General features: G+C 42.1%; 1 protein-coding gene across 1 annotated transcript in view; it reads right to left on the bottom strand.

Moving 5' to 3' along the window:
- Nucleotides 1-1,622: 1,622 nt before the first annotated feature.
- edil3a (EGF-like repeats and discoidin I-like domains 3a) overlaps nucleotides 1,623-21,092 on the bottom strand; it is a gene marked incomplete at both ends in the record, with an annotated part of 142,800 nt that continues 123,330 nt past the window's right edge. Inside the window, 2 exons of the mRNA XM_080738791.1 lie at nucleotides 1,623-1,772; nucleotides 20,422-20,577. Coding sequence (XP_080594917.1) covers nucleotides 1,623-1,772; nucleotides 20,422-20,577 — 306 coding nt within the window. The remainder of the gene's footprint in view (nucleotides 1,773-20,421; nucleotides 20,578-21,092) is intronic.

The following is a 21,092-nucleotide window of genomic DNA, read 5'->3' as shown; positions in this document are numbered from 1 at the left end:
ACCACAAAATCCTTGCTTCCTCTGGTTCAATCATGGTTCAATCTGGTGGAAACGCAAGCCAGTTCGCAAGAACGAACCAAGGTTCCAAGAAAGTTAAACCGGCACTGGTTCTGGAACCGGTTCTTTGCCGGTGGAAAAGGACCCATTGTGAGTGTTTTGCTTAGTAACTGGTTGTCCTCCCGTCTCTCCAACTCTTCACAGAACATGTATTTTCAGGGTTGTCTGCTCATTTCTCATCACAAAGAAGTTGCAGTTATCCCGACGTAAATATATTCTGTTGGACGGATGGGGAAACCCCTGTTACTGAACAGAGCTACAGAGAAAAAATTCAATAGAAAGTCACTCACTGCACCTTTAATGATGTCAATTGAGACGACATGGCGGACAGATCTCGTCTTTGTTAAAAAGTGACACTGTACATTAGCTTCCATGGCCACAAGTTCAAACCACAGTGACACCCCCCCCCACCCACCCCAAGAAGCCCACCCGGATAGCACCCACCCCTACCCATCATATGTTACATAGGGTTCAGTCCAAACAGCATGGGAGGATAAAAAAAAAGTAAAAAGAAAAAAAGTTGGGCATAAAGTTTGCAGGTTTCAATAATTGTAAAATAAAATAATAAAACAAACAAACAAAAAAGAACAGAAAAAAATTAAAAATAAAACGCAACCCACAACAACCAAAATGTTTATCCTTGAAAAAAAAAAGTTAGTGTGAAATTGATTCTTCTTTTTTCTTCTTTTTTTAAATAGGTTGCACAGTTTGTATACATCGACTTACTGGGTTTTTTAGATGCACTGTTTCTCAACGTCTAGTTCTGGGGTCCCACCAGGGGTCCAAATGGACACTTACGGGGGTCTCTAACTCTTAATTATAGTGTATACAAATGGAACCTTTTCAATATTATTATTTATTCAGACCCCCAAACTACATTGTAAGAAATTATCAGTGGTCATTTATCCTAAAGGGTCCATTTGGTAAATATCGAGTTACAGACCCATTATGGTTCCCTTTGGATCCCCCTGGTGGTTTCCGGCCAGTGTTGAAGTGTTAAATTGTCGACTAAAACTACGACAAGGAATGTCCGTCGACTACCTTTTTTCACTGACGGGAACAAAATAAAAACTAAGCTATCGTGACTAAAACTAAAATATGCTGACAATTTCATCAACACATAAAAACTAGACTAAAATGTTAGTTGGGGACTAGTGGAGAAGAGATGCCGTACAACTAAAAGACAAGTACATTTATGTTTGGTTGTGCTCTGAAAATAGCAGATCTGCAAGATCACAACGCGGCGCAGCACGACGTGTTGTGAGCTTGTAGTTTCGGCAAAACCAAAACTTTTCGAGTGACTAAAATATTTACTAAAGCTATACATTTCAAAAGACTCACTGTCCCCAGGCACAGTGAGTCCAAAACAAAAACTTCCCGTCAAAATTAACACCGCGACGTTGAGAAGCCAGTGGTTTTAGATGACACCAGTATGACGAGGGACGGAGGAACTGGGGGAGGGGTGGAGGGTGGGGGGGGGGGGGGGGTAGGACCAGGGATGCGGAGGAGAGAGGTGTGTGTGTGTGTGTGTGTGTGTGTGTGGAGGGGGTTGGGAGGGACCACGTTCAATCCTCTTCTGTGCATCCCAGTATCTCGGCGCGCAGGGTGATGCGTCCGTACCACGACCACGGCAGGATGCGGACGAGCCGGGCGTAGATGGGCGGTTCTATCACGTTCTTTCTGTGCGTGTCGTTGTCGAAGTTTCCTTGGAAGACCTGGGGAAAAAGGAATACAAAAGATAAATAAAATAATATCACAGCCGGGACGAACTCTTCATCGATGAATGCACTTGGGTGGCGCAGTGGTAAAAGTCCCTGCCCAGCAGTGGTTCGAATCGATGCTTTGTCGGGTGTATATGGGGACGCAAATTGGTCCGTGTTCAGGGGAGGGAGGAGGGCGATCACTCCGATCAGGGACGTGCTGGCCATTGGGAAAAGCGGGACAACTCCCGAACGGCCGGTTCATTCCCGGCCGGTCCATTAGGAAAAAAATACATAAAAAATGTCGGCCTTCATTACATTTTGGGGGCTGGGCGGCCAACAAAGTAAATCGTCACTGTCGGGCAGAAACCTCGTATCTCCAAGTTTCAAATTTGTTATTTTTTCCGCAAAGCAAAGCCCTGCTTCATCATACAAGGCCGTCGCACAAAAGTAGTGAAAAAAAAAATCAAATCTACAAGCAGATCTACAAGCACACAACGCCTCGCGGTGCGTGGCGTTGTGTGCTTGTAGATCGGCTGTTTTCATTCGGTTAAATCATTTTAAAAATGATAAATACGAAACAAACGGTTTTGGACATACAAGGTTTCCACCTGACAACGACGAAATATAACTCGTGTAATTGGCCCACTGGCTTGTCACTTTGTCACAAATCTTTGAGTAGCAGCAGCGCTATAGAGAGAGATCTCTCTCTATAGCGCGCAATGAGGGCCTCTCCAACTCTTTTTCCCGGGCTGAATCAGGGGCCCAGCATGTCCCTGAGGGCGATATCGGTCATTGCTTGTACTCCTACCGGCCGGGGCGGCACCTGCTGTCAGCGGTGAGAGAAGGGCGAAGGCTCTACGTCTGGCAGGTGAGTCAGTAGGATACAACAGGTGAGTCAGTAGGATACAACAGCAGTGACAACACAGAAATGTATTGAATGTAATGAATCAATTGGCATAACGAGTAACAACTGATTTTTTTGCTACTATAAATAAAACATTTAAAATAAATGCAATTTAAGTTATTTAAGTTTCATTATTATTATATTTATATATATATTTTTTCTAAGGACCCCCAGGTTTGGTAACCTTTAGGCCACGTACCCGCAATCACTCAGACAGAGTGACAGACTCTGTCAGAGTGTCAAAAATACATTAATTGATTATACTATTATCCATATCATTATGGAAAATGTGTTGCAATATCATCTTCAGCCAGTTTGCCATATGGCACGCACGCGCGCACACACACACACACACACACACACACACACACACACACACACACACACACACACACACACACACACACACACACACACACACACACACACACACACACACACACACACACACACCGTTATTGCTGCTACTTTAAGTGAAATAAAATGAATACAAAAATAAAATCTCCCAGCGGTGCTTATTAGAAAGCGTGTGTTTGTGGAGGTTAATGGACAGCAGAATGGACGCTCCATTGAAGGCTATGATCATTTCAATTAAAATGGCTCTAATTACCACTGCTTAATTGGGAGGTAATAGTCCTCGTTGTGTGTGTGGATTGTAAAACCAGTGTGCTGCAGACGCTCTGCCAAAGATAATACGCGCACAAACAGCTTGAATTATGGATCTTTCAAGCAATGCAAAGTATTTATGACGTGCAGTGGAGAAAGTCATATTTGTTTTACTTAAAGGAATAGACACCTCATGAAGCCTTGAATTCTCTAAGATTCTTTTGTTTACGTGGCATTCCTGAGCCAATCATTTGACGATGGGTCTTCTTCTAGTGGGAGCGTTTCAGGCAAAAATCGTGCACTTTATGAAAGAAGCATGAAATTTGGCACACAGTTAGAACATGCCATATGGAACATTTTTGGCTATAGGGGCATCGCAGATTTGTCTTGGGAAACTTGTGGGACCCAATCAAAGTTGGGCTCTCATACACTTTACTATACAGTAAAATAATACAAAAAGAAAAAATGTTTTTCGGGATTCTGAATCCAATGCAAGCATTTGTTTTGCACGAAAAACATTCCTTTCCGAGAAACGGCCGCCACAAAACTGTGAAAAGTGATGACTCATCACTAAACCATAGTTTTTATGGGGTCCGTTTTTAGCCCAAGGAATGTTTTTCCTGCCAAACAAATGTTTGCATTGGATTCAGAATCCTTAAAAACACCTAGTTTGACCCCTCACATGCTACTTAAAGCATATTACTTAAAGCATATTTATTTTTTGTATTATTTTACTCTATAGTAAAGTCTATGAGAGGCCAACTTTGATTGGCTCCCACAAGTTTCCTAAGACAAATCTGCGATGCCCCTATAGCCAAAAATGTTCCATAATTATGGCATGTTCTAACTGTGTGCCAAATTTCATGCTTCTTTCATAAAGTACACGATTCCATCAAAATACTGCCCGAAATGCCTGGACTATTCAGTCAATAGGAGACTCCGCCAGTCATCAAATTACCGGCTTAGTAATGCAACAAAAACTAAGAAATCTCCATGAATTCAAGGCTTTATGGCGTGTGTAATAGATAGAAAAGAAGGCATTGTTTGGGTGAACGAATTCTTCAAGTAAATAACACAATGTAGAAACGCTCAAAGTACTGTTTAATAATAATAATAACTAGAAATACTGTTCCTTCGAAACAGTGTGGGCTCGCTTCCAACCCAACAAATAGGATACTGTACTGTACAGTACCTTACAGTATTGTACTGTACCTTACTGTACTGTACTGTACTGTACTGTACTGTACTGTACTGTACTGTAACTTACTGTACTTTACTGTACTCTACTGTACTGTACCTTACTGTACTTTACCGTACTCTACTGTACTGTACCTTACTGTACTTTACCGTACTCTACTGTACTGTACCTTACTGTACTTTACTGTACTCTAATGTACCTTACTGTACTGTACCTTACTGTACTGTACTTTACTGTACACTACTGTACTGTACTGTACCTTACAGTACTGTACTTTACTGTACTCTGCTGTACCTTACTGTACTTTACTGTACTCTACTGTAACTTACTGTACCTTACTGTACTGTACTTTACTCTACTCTACTGTACTGTACCTTACTGTACTTAACTGTACTCTACTGTACCTTACTGTACTGTACCTTACTGTCCTGTACTTTACTGTACCTTACTGTACTATACTGTACTGTACTCTACTGTGCCGTACTGTACCTTACTGTACTGTACTCTACTGTACCTTACTATACTGTACTTTACTGTACTCTACTGTACCTTACTGTACTCTACTGTACTTTACTGTACTCTACTGTACCTTACTGTACTGTATTGTACTTTACTGTACCTTACTGTACTGTACTCTACTGTACCTTTCTGTACTGTACCTTTCTGTACCTTACTGTACTTTACTGTACTCTACTGAACCTTACTGTACTTTTACTGTACTCTACTGAACCTTACTGTACTGTACATATTCTATGTGTTCTAGATCTACATTTTTGATTCTGTGTTTGGGAACCAGCAACTGTCAAATGGACTCCAACTGTAGTGGAGTATATTGAGTGCATATACTGTAGGCTAACAATCCCAGATCACATCTGTCCTCCACTATGTCTATAACCAAGGCGTTCTTCTATGTGGCCACTCCAGACTGAGGAGTGGAGCATGGCTTTTATTGTGTTTGTGGATCTGACTTGAAAATGCATTGGTTTTGATATCTCCCTGACAACCAACAACAACCACTAATATGGCTGACTGTCCCTGCGGGCTCTAGGATATATGGCTATGGGATTTACATCCCATCGCCCGGACTTGATTCTTGATCACAGCTGTGTAATCAGTAGAGTGGAGAGGGACATTTATTTATAGTTTTAACTATAACTATAGTTTTATACATCACACAGCTTAGACATTTGGATCAAATCAGAGAGCAGACCTGTGTGAACGCATTGATATAAATAGCATATCTGAAGTGTGAATATTACAGCCACAGCGACTTAATATAAACATGGGTCCCTTTCCTCTGTCTCACTCTGTCTCCACTCACTAAACCCATTGGAAATGCATTGGGTGCTTAAAGTTAAACATTTTTATTTTTTTATATTTATACTACAAAACATTTCAAAACCAAAAATACAAGCACACGTGTCCTCAGTAAGCTGAACACATAAAAATTTGAATGGTGTTGAAAGGTGTAAGCGTTTAAGAGATGAATCGCGCCAAAGTTTTGAGGAGATACTGACTATAAATAATGAAGATAACATACGTGTGCTCGCCTTCCAGGCGAGCCCACAATAATAATCCTTGAGTAAAAGTACAAGAGTGTTGGCATCAAAAGGGACTGGAAGTGAACATTGAAAGAAAGTAAACATATCATCATATTTCATATTGTGAAGATACTTCAAAATCTGTCACTCTTTCAAAATAGACGCTCTCGAAGCTCACAACGTGTCACAGCATGTTGTGAGCTTGTACATCAGCTATTTCCGAATAGCTGAATAATAGAATATGGGTATTGTATTAATCCTAACGTCCACCCACGGACCGACGGTGGGCATCACAAACCTAACGTCCAGACTTGGCCCAAGGCCCAAGGTTGGTCCGATCTGCACCAAACACTGTTCAGGGGTCTGCCATCAGAATAGCCACACCAGGGGCCACATATGGCACCCAGGGTCCAATTGCTCCAATCCACACCAAACATGGCACAGTTCAGTGGTCGGCCATGATGCAAATAGTCACATGAAAAAACTAACTTGCACACAGGGCTACAGCAACATGAAGGCTGCGTAGTGGCCAGGCCTGGAATTTCGTCATTTTAGGGGCAAGGCCACTTGGTCTTTGGTTTTGTCCATTTTTTGAGGGCACAAAGGCCAAATGCCAGGGCAGGAAGGCCATCAAATGAAACAAAATTTCAGTCCATTGAAAGAATTAGTTGAGTTTAAGGTTATAGGGATGATAGACTAATCTGCAGTGAAATAGATAAATTATTTACAATCTGATCTATGCTCAGCCCTGCACCAATCAAAGTCACTGGATTGGTTTAAAGACGGGGACTCTGGGAGTTAAGACTTCAGAATCTCAACAAAAGACACTGGTGTCTATATGACAAGAAAGAGATACTGGTGTCTACATATTGACCAGAAAGAGACAGAGGAGAAAGTGGTACAGTCAGCTGAGGCATTAAGGCCACTGTGGCCTCAGGTCATGCCATTGGTTTGAGGGGCACAAGGCCAAACTGAGGGGCAACGGCGGCCAAATTCCTGCCCTGGTAGTGGCCTTAAAATCTAGTAACACAAATCCGCAAAGTAATAGTAACTACAATTGTCTAATAATTGTAGTGGAGTAAAAAGTAAAATATTTGCCTCTGAGATTTAGTGGAGAAGATTATTGCATTTTTTAAATACTCAAGCATTAACTTTGTAGTTACTTTTCAACGCTGATGACGTGTAGTAAATAAATCATTCAAATAAAGCATTTGGTGTAGTATTAAGGAGAGATGTTTCCTGTATTTGCATTCATGCAAGGCATCCTGGCAGCTTATGAATAAGATATGTCCAATTATGATAATGAACAGGACATTTGCATACTCAAGAACCTCACTTGTACTCAGTCTAACAGTTTAAGTGCTTATACGTGATTTCACTGTTTGACTACATGATGAAAACCACTGAAATCATATCGAACGGACGGGCAGACGGACGGATGGATGGACGACGACTCAAACAGTTCACAATTTCCATAGACAAAATACAATCACATTTTCCGGGATAGAAAGTAACTCAACCCTGTTATTGTCACTGTACGAAAGTCTGCCCCTTCCCTCACTACCAGCCTGGCAGTGCCAGGTGATCTGAATCCAAGCCTGAGGAGGTAGAGGCACAGTTCACAGTTACTATCCTATGTCACCCCTGTTACTATCCTATTTTAAGTCAACCCTTTCACATCATCCCTCCTGTCATTGCTGTTACTATTCTGTTGTCAACCCTGTTAAATAAGTGAGATCTGTGAGATTTTTCTTTTTTTGTTTTGTCAATATTTTCACTTGACAAACACACTGTGTAACAGGAGGAATGAATCTTTCATATTGAATATGTTTTTAAAGCATCTCCAAAAGTAATTCAAATGTTGGTAACAGGATTGACAAATTGCACATGCATGGCTGCATGCCGATTAAAAGTGTCAAAAAATGAATAAAAGAAAAAAGCCTGAGATGTCACAGTTCATGTTTCTGAAAGGTACGAATCTACTTCATCCAAAACACGTCTTAAAAAACATTTAAAACAGTATTTTAAAAATCTGAAACTGGCCCATTTTCATATGACCCCTATAATTTGATGTAAATACTTTTGTACTTTTACTTAAGTCGCATTTTGAACACACAGTCTCTCTCTCTCTCTCGCACGCACACACACACACACGCGCGCGCACGCACACACACACACACACGCGCGCGCACGCACACGCACGCACACACACACACACACACACACACACACACACACACACACACACACACACACACACACACACACACACACACACACACACACACACACACACACACACACACACACATACACACACACACACACACACACACACACACACACACACACACACAAAAGCTTCCATATGAAGAATGATTCATTAAATGATGGTTCTTCACACGGAACCATAGCTTTATCGAACCTTTGTTTTTCAATGGTTTCATCAAAGCCTGTTCGCGGTGCCATTATTCTCTCATTAGTCTAATGTAATACAATCACAGGCACATGCACTGCAGCTTACATGATTCTATTTAATTGGCCCTGAAAATAAACATGACAGCAACTTTTAATTGCCAGAAGTTGGTTGGAAGAACTCTGAGGAAAATAAATACAAAATAAATAACAGTAAGCTCAAGTATAGGTTTGCAAGTTATTTGAACTAAACTAATATAAATAAACGATAATACATTTTAATGATGATAATCGATTTGTGGCATGACATTATTTTTCCCCCCACTTCATTTTTATAGAAAGATCTGTTTTTACAACCATTTTATGCTTTTTATGCTTCCTTCTGACAGATTTGGAATAGTTTTATCAGAAAGGCTAAGACAATGCAAATCCTCTTCACCTTGTCCCCCCCACGCACCCCCCCCCCCCCCACTCCCACTTTTGGAGCTTTCATCTCCTTCCAGGCCGCGGCCGGGACAAAAAGCTCACAGATCGCACGGCTGGTGCTTCGACTCAGATCTTTCCCTGAGCTTAATGACCTTCCTCTCCGTTTTGTACGAAATGTTCATGTAGTAACATTTCAATTGTTTCACAATTGGGTTGTAAGTCTCCGATCCTCATATGGCAGGTGAGCAGGGAGAATATCGGGCACGATGAAATCGGTGTCAAACCAGAAACGGGATCGTGTTAAAGGTTTTGCGTGAACAGAATAGCAGGGAGACCAAACACAACCACCCCAATTGTAATTTATTGTATAAACAGATTGGACAGAATTATATTTTATTCACTAAATAACATTACGCAATAGTGCTTCAAAGGTGCAACAGGCAACCACCAGCCACTACTCTTCTGTTGCATATTAATTTGGTTTTAGGTCTGTAGATGAAAATCTTCAAAGTACAGTAACTAATAACTAAAGATGAAAGAGTTTCTGGCTGATATCCGATTACAGATTATTTACAAATCAATATTACAATACAAGTTTCCAGATAGGGTTTACCTTACTCCTGTTATACAGTAACTGTGATTCTGGGTACAGACAGTATTTGACTATACTTGTACTGTTCTCCATTTTCATCCAATAAAATAATCAATCAATTAATAAAACCTGAATATAAAGTCTTAGCGGTATGTCACTTGAGTAGATGAGAGGTACTTAGTTACTTACCACCTCTGCATTTGGGTCAAAAAAAGCTCTTAAAGGCTCAGGATTGGGTTTGCAGAATTGCACACTGGTGCACTTAAAGTTCTTCAATGTCAATACATTGTGTGATTGGGTACCAATCGCTTTAGCATTGAAGCTGTGCAAGGAGAAATAGAACTGACTTTTGCTCTACAAAATACCTTAATTCAGCCGATAGACATTTGCTACTTTACACTGCGATCAATCGAGGCTCATCTCGTCTTTCTTTAGTACTTTAGTGACATAAATGAACACTTCTGTTATTAATTATATCAATATATTCAATCCATTGATTGATTAATCAAAATCAGTTCTATTATCTTCTATAAGTTACTATAACTACGATACATTCCAATACTTTTGTGAACATTCAGATGACTTATTTTTCATACATTTCAGTTGTCACAGCATTGTCTTTGTCTGCTGTGAGCAAATTCGGTGCTTCATCTTGATAGAGGTTAGCATATCAACTTTCACCCTGAGTACTGCAGAATGCAACCAATACACTGGTAAGAAGGAAAACAGTTTATTTTAGAAGACACTGCATCAACATCTCAGGTTCCTAAGTCATTTGATATCAGCCATACGGTATGCCTTTCCTCCTAATGTGCTATTGTGCTTGGATATTGCAGCACACAACACTGTTTAGGAGAAGAGAATTCTAGCTGTGACAGCTCACAAGAGGGGGAAAAAAGAGGCAAGCAAGGACTGAAGACCATAAATGCAGAAGTTGATGTATGGCAATAATCTCGTCTCTCTCCTGCACATCCGTCTGTATATCTATTAAACAGCATCTCTAGAGCAGGATGTTATGTATATGAAACACCGTTTGGATTTTAGTTTCGCGAGCTTTTGTAAACAAAGGGATTATCTCCTCAATCGTCAGTGGACACCCACGTGCACACGCACAAAGCTTCCGAGGCTCTTCAAAATAAAGCGTGAGTGAACGGCGGCAGCAGCAACAGCTAGAAATGTTATAAACCTGAGCAGCCCATGTGTTAAGGCAGTCCCTAAGCCACGGAGCAAGATTGCCTCTTCAAAACATGTGACTTCCATAGGGAATGAATTGGACGCTGCTTTACCCCCAGGTAAAGCATAAAGCTTGTGCCTTAATTGTGTGAGCCCGATCTATAAAACACCTCTCTAGAGCAGGATGCTATCTCTATGAAACCCATATTAGAGCAGGACGCTATCTAATCATCTCTCTAGACTAGGACGCTATCTCTTTGAAAGAAACTCTCTAGAGCAGGATGCTATCTCTGTTTATATTGTGCTATTCTGTAGTATAGTGCATATTCGATAGTATAGTGGGTTTGTACTGCTCTATTCTATAGTACACCTCACAATAGATGCTCTACTCTGAGACACAGGGGCGTCACAAGGGGTAGGAAAGTGGGACTGAGTTACTGGGGCCCAAGGTGGAGGGGCCCTAATAACTTTATCTATTGAAAAATAGCAGATATACAAGCTCACAGCGCGGCACCGAGTGCCGCGCTGCGAGCTTGTATATCTGCTATTTTTGAAAAGTTGTGAAAATGTGTGAAAATCTTTGAATATATGTATTTTTTAAGCGAACATTTCTAACTCAAATTCTGCTTCTGGGGGTCCCTGGAACTAAATATTTTGAGATCGGGGTCCGTGGTCAAATACATATCATCTTGGGGGTCCTTGACATAGGTTTCTTGCACACATTTCCACGATTTTTCAAAAATAGCAGATATACAAGCTCGCAGCGCGGCACTCGGTGCCGCGCTGTGAGCTTGTATAGCTGCTATTTTTCAATAGTTAACATTCATGGGGGGCCCGCAGTGAATCCTTGTACCCAGGGCCCAGAATTTGGTGTGACGCCCCTGCTGAGACATGGTTCCTGGGTGGTTGACCCCCTCCTCTCCTTGCTGTTATCCAACAGCTAAGAGAGATGCACTGAGGGCTCCCATTTCTTTTTGTTCCGCAGTGTGCCTCCAGAATCACCCCAGAGTCCAGAGCCCGCTCCCCGGCATTGATTTCTTTCCCCATTCTTACAGGGTGGACGCACGTGCGTGTCAAGGACACTGTGCGTTACTCGGGGGGGAGATCCCTGCGAGTGCCTCTGGGGGTTCGAACACTGACCAAACTCCAATATTTACACCTGCTGTATAGGGGCCATGGGTTGCAGCTCAACCCAGAGCTCGCTGCTTTCTTGCCCTTCTTCCTCTGCCCTTAAGGGTCTTCGATATACTTTGTTGATCACGGGGGCGTGCGCCGAAAACAGATGATGTTCACAACTTGTCAAGCTTGTGGATCGTTTTTTAGTTTTTCAGTGCGCTACACTGCCATACAGATACGTACAAATCTGCCTTTGTGTTGCCAATTTACAACTACAAAGGAACTGCAATTCCACCATCTCCGAATTAAGAGTCTGGAAGCTGTAATCTGTTTGTCATTTCCCTTCACGGAAATATATTTCTAAATTAATTTACATTTATGATAAGCAGCATGCTTTATACGCTTCGACTAATTTGATATGTACTAGTCCTGTGCCCCGGGGGTATGCATGCACACTACACAGGGGTGTGCACAGGATCTGAGGGATTGAATGTATAGGAGTCTCAGAAGTAATGTTGGAGTGCCCGTTGGGCATATCTTTATGCCCATACATGGTGTTCCGTGTCCAGGCCAGTCTGTGATGTCAGTACTATGACAGATGTTAGGCTTTTATGTGTTTTGCCAAATCCCGGAAAAGATGCCCTGTGATTGGCCAATACAGTCACTTTGATTGGCACTTGTGAAGAATGCTCACCCCAAAACATTATTTATGAGATTGTGGTGGCTTGTGTGGGACAACGAAGGCATTGATGTATTTGTAATGACAACTAGTAACACATTCATGAAAAAAGAAAACATTTTTGACCACAACATTTTTGTTCAGTTCATAGACCATAATTGAACTAAAGCTAATTTGAACTAAAGCGTGAACGGACTGAACGTGCGCCGTTCACACCGCCAGAATGAACCAATCACCTTCACAATAACACCTTCACATCAAGAGGAAATACAGTAGGCCTACTTCAGTTCAAGTTCACCCAAAACATGAACGTGTTGATGAACGGGCCGTTCATTGAACGCGTTCAGGCAAAACACTTCTTCCACCATTGTTCGCTGCCTATGACTTGAAAAAAGGGGAAGAGGGGAATACCATGCCATTAGATGCCTAATCTTAAAGTGCGGTTGCATTTACCGCCATCCAACGTGCTATTAGCCTCTTGACCTGCAGGGAATTCCAGCCTCTAATGGTTAATTAACCCGGGTGGAACCGCATTATGACCGATCAATTACTTTTGTGCTCGACTGCCTTCCATCAAAGCGAATGTGGAAGAGGCTTTGACATGAGGTGTCAAGGTACTGTGTGGTGCTCATGTATATGAGCTTAGAGTCGATGAGCGCACATTAGCGTCGCTGTTTGGCGGAAACCTCTTATCTCCATAGTCTAACTTCTTTGTGTTTCTTTTATTTATTACTTCTTTATTCCTGAAAAGTACATGAACATTTTGAACATATGAGTTTTCAACCTGACACTTACCGGTATCTGCTTCACATACCAATCCGTCACTGTCGGGCAGAAACCTCGTATCTCCAAGTTTCAAATGTGTCGTTTTCCTTTTTGTAAAGTAAAGCCCTGCTTCACCATATAAGACCGTCGGACAAGACTAGTGAAAATAGCGGATCTACGAGCACACAACGCCTCGCACCGCGAGACGTTGTGTGCTTGTAGATCGGCTATTTTCCCCTAGTTTAATTTTTGTAAAACAACGTCCTGCTTGATCACACTAAAAGCTCCACACAAGTGTATCAAAAGTAGTAGATCCGCACGCCGCTTGTAGATTGGCTATTTTCACAAGTTTAAATCAGTAGTTTAATTTTTGTAAATTAACGCCCTGCTTGATCACACTAAAAGCGCCTCGCAAACGTATCAAAAGTAGCAGATCCGCAAACTGAAAATAACACCGCATTTCAAGCTCGTAGATCTGCTACTTTTGCCATTTTCTCATTTGAATCCTGGAAAGTAACAGTTTTGGATGTGTGAGGTTTCCACCCGATATCGTCACTGTCGGATAGAAAATCAAGTAACGTACAAGTACCTCAAAAGTGCACGTAAGCACAGTGCTCGAGCGAATGCACTTAAGTTACTTTCCGCCACCCGCCGTTGTGTTTGTGTCGAGGACATCTGTATTCCGACGGAGTGTCCAGCCTCTCCGCCTACATCTAGCTGGCCGCAGTCTGAGGCACACCGGAGCCTGGGGCGAGAGCTGAGGAGAATACTGAGGAGCTGCCGGCTGCCCCTGGGCCAGACGCAGGCTTCCAGACGTACACACAATCCCACGCAAAGACAGACATGCACGCGTGCGCTGTATACAGAAACACATGTGTACGCACACATACATCTGAGGACTCGGCTCTTCAGACTTCACCTCAGGCCCCCCTAGCTACTCCCCTCAAGTCTCTACCTCACCCCCTAGGACACTCACCCCGTTCAGATTCTACCTCAGCCTCCTAGCACTCACCTCTTCAGACTCCACCTCACCCCCCTAGCACCCACCTCTTCAGACTCCACCTCACCTTCCTAGCACTCACCTCTTCAGACTCCACCTCACCTTCCTAGCACTCACCTCTTCAGACTCCACTTCACCTCCTAGCACTCACCTCTTCAGACTCCACCTCACCCCCCTAGCACTCACCTCTTCAGACTCCACTTCACCTCCTAGCACTCACCTCTTCACAATCCACCTCACCCCCCTAGCATTCACCTCTTCAGACTCCACCTCACCCCCCTAGCACCCACCTCTTCAGAATCCACCTCACCTTCCTAGCACTCACCTCTTCAGACTCCACCTCACCCCCCTAGCACTCACTTCTTCAGACTACACCTCGCCCCCCTAGCACTCACCTCTTCAGACTCCACCTCACCCCAGACATTTCCAGACAGCTCCACTGATCTCATTCCTCCCAGATTCAACACAAATATGGGGATGAATTCATTCTGCTGCACAATGTGGAATGCCCTCCCATCAGCCATCAAAACCTTCAAACCCGCCATAAAACTGGACCTAGACAAGTCTTCTAGCTTGCCAAAAGAAATGGCCCCCCACCCTCTGTTTGTATGTACCTTTACTGCTACCATTGATGCTTTCTTTTATAGCAAACTGATCCAATCAATCAATCAATCAATCAATCAATCAAGCAATCAATCAATCAATCTTGTTATCTCAAGCAATGTGACACGTGAGGAATGGAATGTGTCATCTTTTTACCATGACCCTTGGACTGTACTACCTGTACTGTTAACGTGTTAATAAGTATTCAATCAGTCAAAATCAATCTGCTATTTTCACTATACTTGAAACTTCTTTTATCATTTATGAACAAGACAGATTTGTTTATTTAAACGGTTATGCAGAAATAATTGTGATTGGCTCAACTAATTGTGATCAGGCAGTTATGTAGTAATAGTCGTACAGAACGCTCTGCTTCACATGCAAAATGCCACCAGAATGCAGCCGTATTCGTTGATCGCATAATTAGCAGCTGCCTTAGTTAATGGGATGTTAATTGTATGCACCACACAGCCACAAATTGAAATGTGCCACAAGTAGATCTGACCCTGAGAGTCCTTTGGTTTTGCTCAGAAATATGCAGCAATACCGCAATGCAACCGCTTCAATGGACTGCATTTATTAAAGCAATACGCCACCAGAGGCCATGGTTTACAGTGGGATTTCCCAAGAGGCGTAGTTTTGAATGTAGAATCATTTCTGCAACAAAGTAGTCAGACTCCACCTCACCCCATAGCACTCACCTCTTCAGACTCAACCTCACCTTCCTAGCACTCACCTCTTCAGACTCCACCTCACCTCCTAGCACTCACCTCTTCAGACTCCACCTCACCCCATAGCACTCACCTCTTCAATCCACCTCACCTTCCTAGCACTCACCTCTTCAGACTCAACCTCACCTTCCTAGCACTCACCTCACCTTCCTAGCACTCACCTCTTCAGACTCAACCTCACCTTCCTAGCACTCACCTCTTCAGACTCCACCTCACCCCCTAGCACTCACCTCTTCAGACTCCACCTCACCCCCTAGCACTCACCTCTTCACTCCACCTCACCTCCTAGCACTTACCTCACCTTCCTAGCACTCACCTCTTCAGACTCAACCTCACCTTCCTAGCACTCACCTCTTCACTCCACCTCACCTTCCTAGCACTCACCTCACCTTCCTAGCACTCACCTCTTCACTCCACCTCACCTTCCTAGCACTCACCTCACCTTCCTAGCACTCACCTCTTCAGACTCCACCACACCAACACGCAATTCAATTTCCCTATACCAAGGGTTACCAAACTTTTCAGTCCGCGACCCCCCAAAATAATCATATTTTAACTGGTGATTTCTTCAAATCGTAGCAGTTGAGGCAATAATTGAGTACCTGAGACGAATAACAGTCTAAGTCCGTATTTTAACATTTTGGATAAAGACATTTTTTGATTTACTTAACTCATATATATTAGGAATTATAAGACATAATACTTATGGAAAGTGGAAAAACAGTATATCTCCAGCAGTACGTGGAACAACAGTCTAAATCCCTATAAGCAATATTCAGCAGACAAAGGGAGCAGATAACATTAAAACAGACAATTAAACAAAATGAGGGGGGATTGCATTAACAATTTAACAGATTAAAAATGACTAGTTTGTGGTTTACAGTTTGGTAAATCCAAAAATATATATATTCAAAACAAAAATCTAAAATGGACATATACTGTTCGTCTCAGCTAAGCCAAAGTCCTTACATTGTCACTTTACTGTCATCCAAATAAATGAATGAATGAATGAATGATGATGATGATGATGATGATGATGATGATGATGATGCTAATAAATACAAATTATATGTGGACCACCCCTGGGGGTCCCGGCCCACAGATTGAGAGCCACTGTGCTACTTGGTAAGCAGTGGCCCATATCCAACAGATCTGTACTTCGGTAGAGTACAGTTAGTACTTGAGTAAATGTACTCGCTTGCTTTCCAGTTGCTGCTGGAGCGAGCATGCTTCTCTGCGAGGCAGTGGCCCATATCCAAAAGATCATCTTGGGTGTTAAAATTATGAACTCCTCAAGCGAGGAATTTGAACGGCAAGATGGAAAAAAATGATTTTCTTTTTCTTTTCTTTTTTTTTTAAGGGACCGGCTGCCTAAACTCGCAATTTAACTGCAATTGGAATGCAGTTATTGGAGTATGATATATGCATAACAAGCAGCTGTCATATATCGTTGTTGTCGGACAGAAACCTCTTACTGTATCTCCATATGTGTCCCAATCTCCCCAGGAGCCAGTCATTGCAATTTTTTTCATTTTCATTTTTTCATTTCATTTGAAAGCTGGGGATCATAGCTACAAAATGATATATTGGTTGTGGAGATTGACCCAACAGTTTTGAAGATATGGCTTATAGAATGATGCCATGCTGAAATAGTACTTTTGAGATATTCAAGTTTTAAATAAATTTCTAACCTGCAATGACCTGACTCCGCCACATGGGGAGCAATCTTCAATTCAATCTTCAATTCAAAGAAGCTTTATTGGCATGAGAACACAAACGTTTACACAGTGGTGGAAAAAGTACCAACATTTTATAATAAAGTAAAGTATCAATTCTGCAATGTAGAATCACTCTGTTACAAGTAAAAGTCCAGAATAAAAAACGTACTTGAGTAAAAGTACAAAAGTATTGGTATCCAAATGTACTTAAAGTACCAAAAGTAAAAGTACAAAATGTTTGAAAATAGCAGATCTACAAGCTCACAACGCGTCGCACCGCAATGCGTTGTGAGCTTGTAGATCGTCTATTTTCAAATAGCCTTGGTATAACATAGGGCTAAAGTGGTTTATGTATGTTTTAAACTTTAGTTATTGCTCTCTAAAAAGATAATGCCACAACAGCATCTCAAGCATTATTGGGCTAAATGTAAAGACGCTACAGTGCGCCAACCGTGAAGCAGTTTAACCAATTTGCTACATACGTCTACACAAACGGTCAGATTACAAAGATAAATTACTTAGTGAAGGCTCACAGATGTCACCATAGGGTACGCTCCAGCAGAATGTCCCGTAATGATCGTATTATTTAATGAGGAGCATTTTAATCCGATCGGTCGTCGTTTCCTTAAAAAGGTATTAATGTATCTAAGTGCAGTACACCTCGCAACCGATGGGGTCGCATGGCTGAAAAACAACAGAAAATGGCATCTGATCGGATTAAAATGCAGTTTATTAAACAATACGAAAGATACGGGTAATTCTGCTTGAGCGTACCATACTGTGACATCTGTGAGACTTCAGTAAGCACGTTATCTTTGAAATATGAAGGTTTTTGTAGACGTACGTAGCAAATAGGATTAACTGCTCAACACGAGGTTGAAGTGAACTTATTACGTGTGCAACAGGGCTAACTGTGCTAAATGTAGCATAATCAGTGCTTGTGTAACTTCAGTCAGAAGGATTATTTGACCTGATAATAAAACACAATCTACAGGCTTAACCGCCTCGCGTTGTGAGCTTGTAGAAGAGAGCAACAATAGAGTTGGGTCACGTTTTATTTGTTTATAGCCTGCAGCTAGCGCTGCAGCTAGCGCTAGCTAACGCTAGCTAGCGTTAGCCGTTAGCCACTCATAGCCAGTCAACCAGAATAGTCTACTCTAAAGTCAACTTTCCGACGGCGAGTGAACGATTGCATTCCATCCATGTTTTCTTGGCTGTCAATTTATTGTCCAAAAAAACAAACACCCTGAACGTTAGAATTAGATAGTTTAGGACGACACTGATCTATTCAATGCTAAGCTAACTCAGTGACAAAGGAAGCTTCCGCACCGGAGCTTCACAGAAGACAAACGCATACGTCACAGACGCCTCCAGGCAGGAACGGATCATTTCACCAGCGTAGAAGAAGAAACAGCGGAAGAACGGCGGAAGAATAATAAATAATAATACACAAAATCATACATTACGTGGTTAATAATTGTTCATTTGGAACACACGTGGCATTAAATTAATGGGATAAATACTGTGGGTTGCTTCGCTAAGTAATGGAGTCCCGATATTACCGCATTTGGCTACAAACGGCTAACAAAGGCTGGCTAGTTAGCATTTTAGCTAATATAAACTGGGAGGACTAACAGAATTATGTACCGATCTCTCACATTAATTAAAAAAAGTCTTATTTACATGCAGAGTTAAGCTCTGGCGTTTAAGTGAAATGTAGCCTAGATATTATGAGATGCTGTTGTGGCATTAAAAAAAAAAGAGCAAAAAAAAAAAAAAAAAAATCATTTTGGCTACAGGGAATAATGACAGTCCCCGAGATGACTAGCTGCTGGGGGTGCTGGGACACATATTTTAACGTGTCCTGAATTAACTCCCTACTTGATCATACAGCATCGCACAAACGCATCAAATTTTTTTTTATTTTTAAAGTACATTTTGGACAATAACATGACAGAGATATACAATATACACTTATCTGTTTCACATACCAATCCGTCACTGTCGTTCAGAAACGACAGTTTTTCCATAAAGTAAAGCCCTGCTTCATCACACAAGACTGTCACACAATGCCTCGCGCGCTTGTAGATCTGATATTTTAACTATAATTTCTAAAATGATAGATACAAAACGAACGGGTTTGGACATACAAGGTTTCCACCCGACAACAACGATATAACACTTATCTGCTTCACATACCAATCTCTGGTTGGCCTCTTAAATCATAACAAAACGTAACCCCGGGAGTTACCCTCTTGATCCTAACCTCCCACTTGATGGTGTGGAAATAACTGCAGTGGTTGGAAAGTATTTTTGAGGTGGAGGGCTCAAACAAGCTCTTTATCTTTCAAGTGAGGGGAGACAAGAAAAGCGTCTCTGTCTCGCCACCGAGGGAGGAAGAGAATATCAGAGCATCCCCCGTGGAACTCTGAGTGATTAACTGAAGGTTGCAAATTCATGTTTTCTGGGGAAGCTTTCAAAAGGGTCAACGAGATGGAAGAATTTTACATAAAAATACTACATCTATAAGGTATTTATTATTTACAACTGCAGGACTAATAAACCAGGTAGTAAGAATGCACTGTTTACTAGAAATCTGGATCTGCACCCATAATCACAGCAGCTACTGTATAACATGCATAAGGAAAACAATGAAAATTGCAATAGGCTATCGGTATTGGTATCGGTCAATTTGACCATGCAGTTTGTCGGTAATCAGATATCAGCCATAATTTCAATATTGTACATCCCAAAGACAATTACTCTGTACATTCAGTCCAATTAGGTAAATATAACGTTCAATGCAGAATTCTCTATTATGGGACTGGACCCAGCTTTGAGTGTCATGTAGGCATCTTGCCATTTTTCTTCTTTTGAGTACGGAACGTACACTTTCAAATTATGTCATTGCAATCTGAAACCTTGATAAAGATAATGGTCATTTGAATGTCGTTAAACCTGAAATCAAAGAAGCTGATATATGTTTGGAATTTGAGGAATCACCCCTATATGGCATGAATACGTCAGTATTCCTCAACATTAACAGCCTTTCACTTTAGACACTGTCAGCGTTGTCACACAACGAAAGGTAATTCCTCCTTCCCCTGCCACGTTGACAAAAAGCCACCCAACCTGTTCCCGTCCATCTCTGGCTGACAAGTCATGTATTACGAACGTTATGGAGAGGCACTCACCTTGTCTTTCCCCTGTTTCTCGTCTTGATATACGACCCACCGCTCTCCGTCGTTGCTGTACGCCACTTTGTACGAGCCCACGAACTGGACGTGGCCAAAGTCCTTCGCCCCCTGGGTGATGAGGCCCGTGATCTTGGTGGGTACGAGCATGTCCACCTGATTGGTAGGTAGGTAGGTAGGTAGGTAGGTAGGTAGGTAGGTAGGTAGGTAGGTAGGTGGGTGGGTGGGTGGGTAGGTAGGTAGGTAGGCGGTGAAAGGGAGAGAGAGAGGGAGAGGGGGAGAGAGCAGAATTATAAAACTTCATCTGCCACAGAAGAAAAGTGTCACACTCAATTTTACAAGGTCGTCAGCATATTGCCCTCCTCTCTCTCTTTCTGTTTAACGTCCTCAGAGGATTTATAAAGACATTGTAAAGTCGGGTGCACAAGAAGTCACTTTCAATTATTCACCGAATATCGAACGAGGAGCCTTACTGTACGGGCTACTGTACTGTACGCCCCTTAAGCTGGCCTCAGCGCGCCGCAAACATGCAGGCGGCAGCGGATTCTTGACAGCCGGCCGGACGGACCGATCCATTTGGGTTAATTTTTAATACCTACATGTCTCATTCTGCAGTGGTGGAAAAGTGAACTAAGTACATTTTACTCTCAAGTACTGCACTTCATATCGTT

This window comes from Nannobrachium achirus, assembly GCF_963921795.1.
Source record: "Nannobrachium achirus genome assembly, chromosome: 12".
NCBI classification, from domain to species: domain Eukaryota; kingdom Metazoa; phylum Chordata; class Actinopteri; order Myctophiformes; family Myctophidae; genus Nannobrachium; species Nannobrachium achirus.
This window is presented reverse-complemented; position numbering and strand designations above follow the sequence as displayed.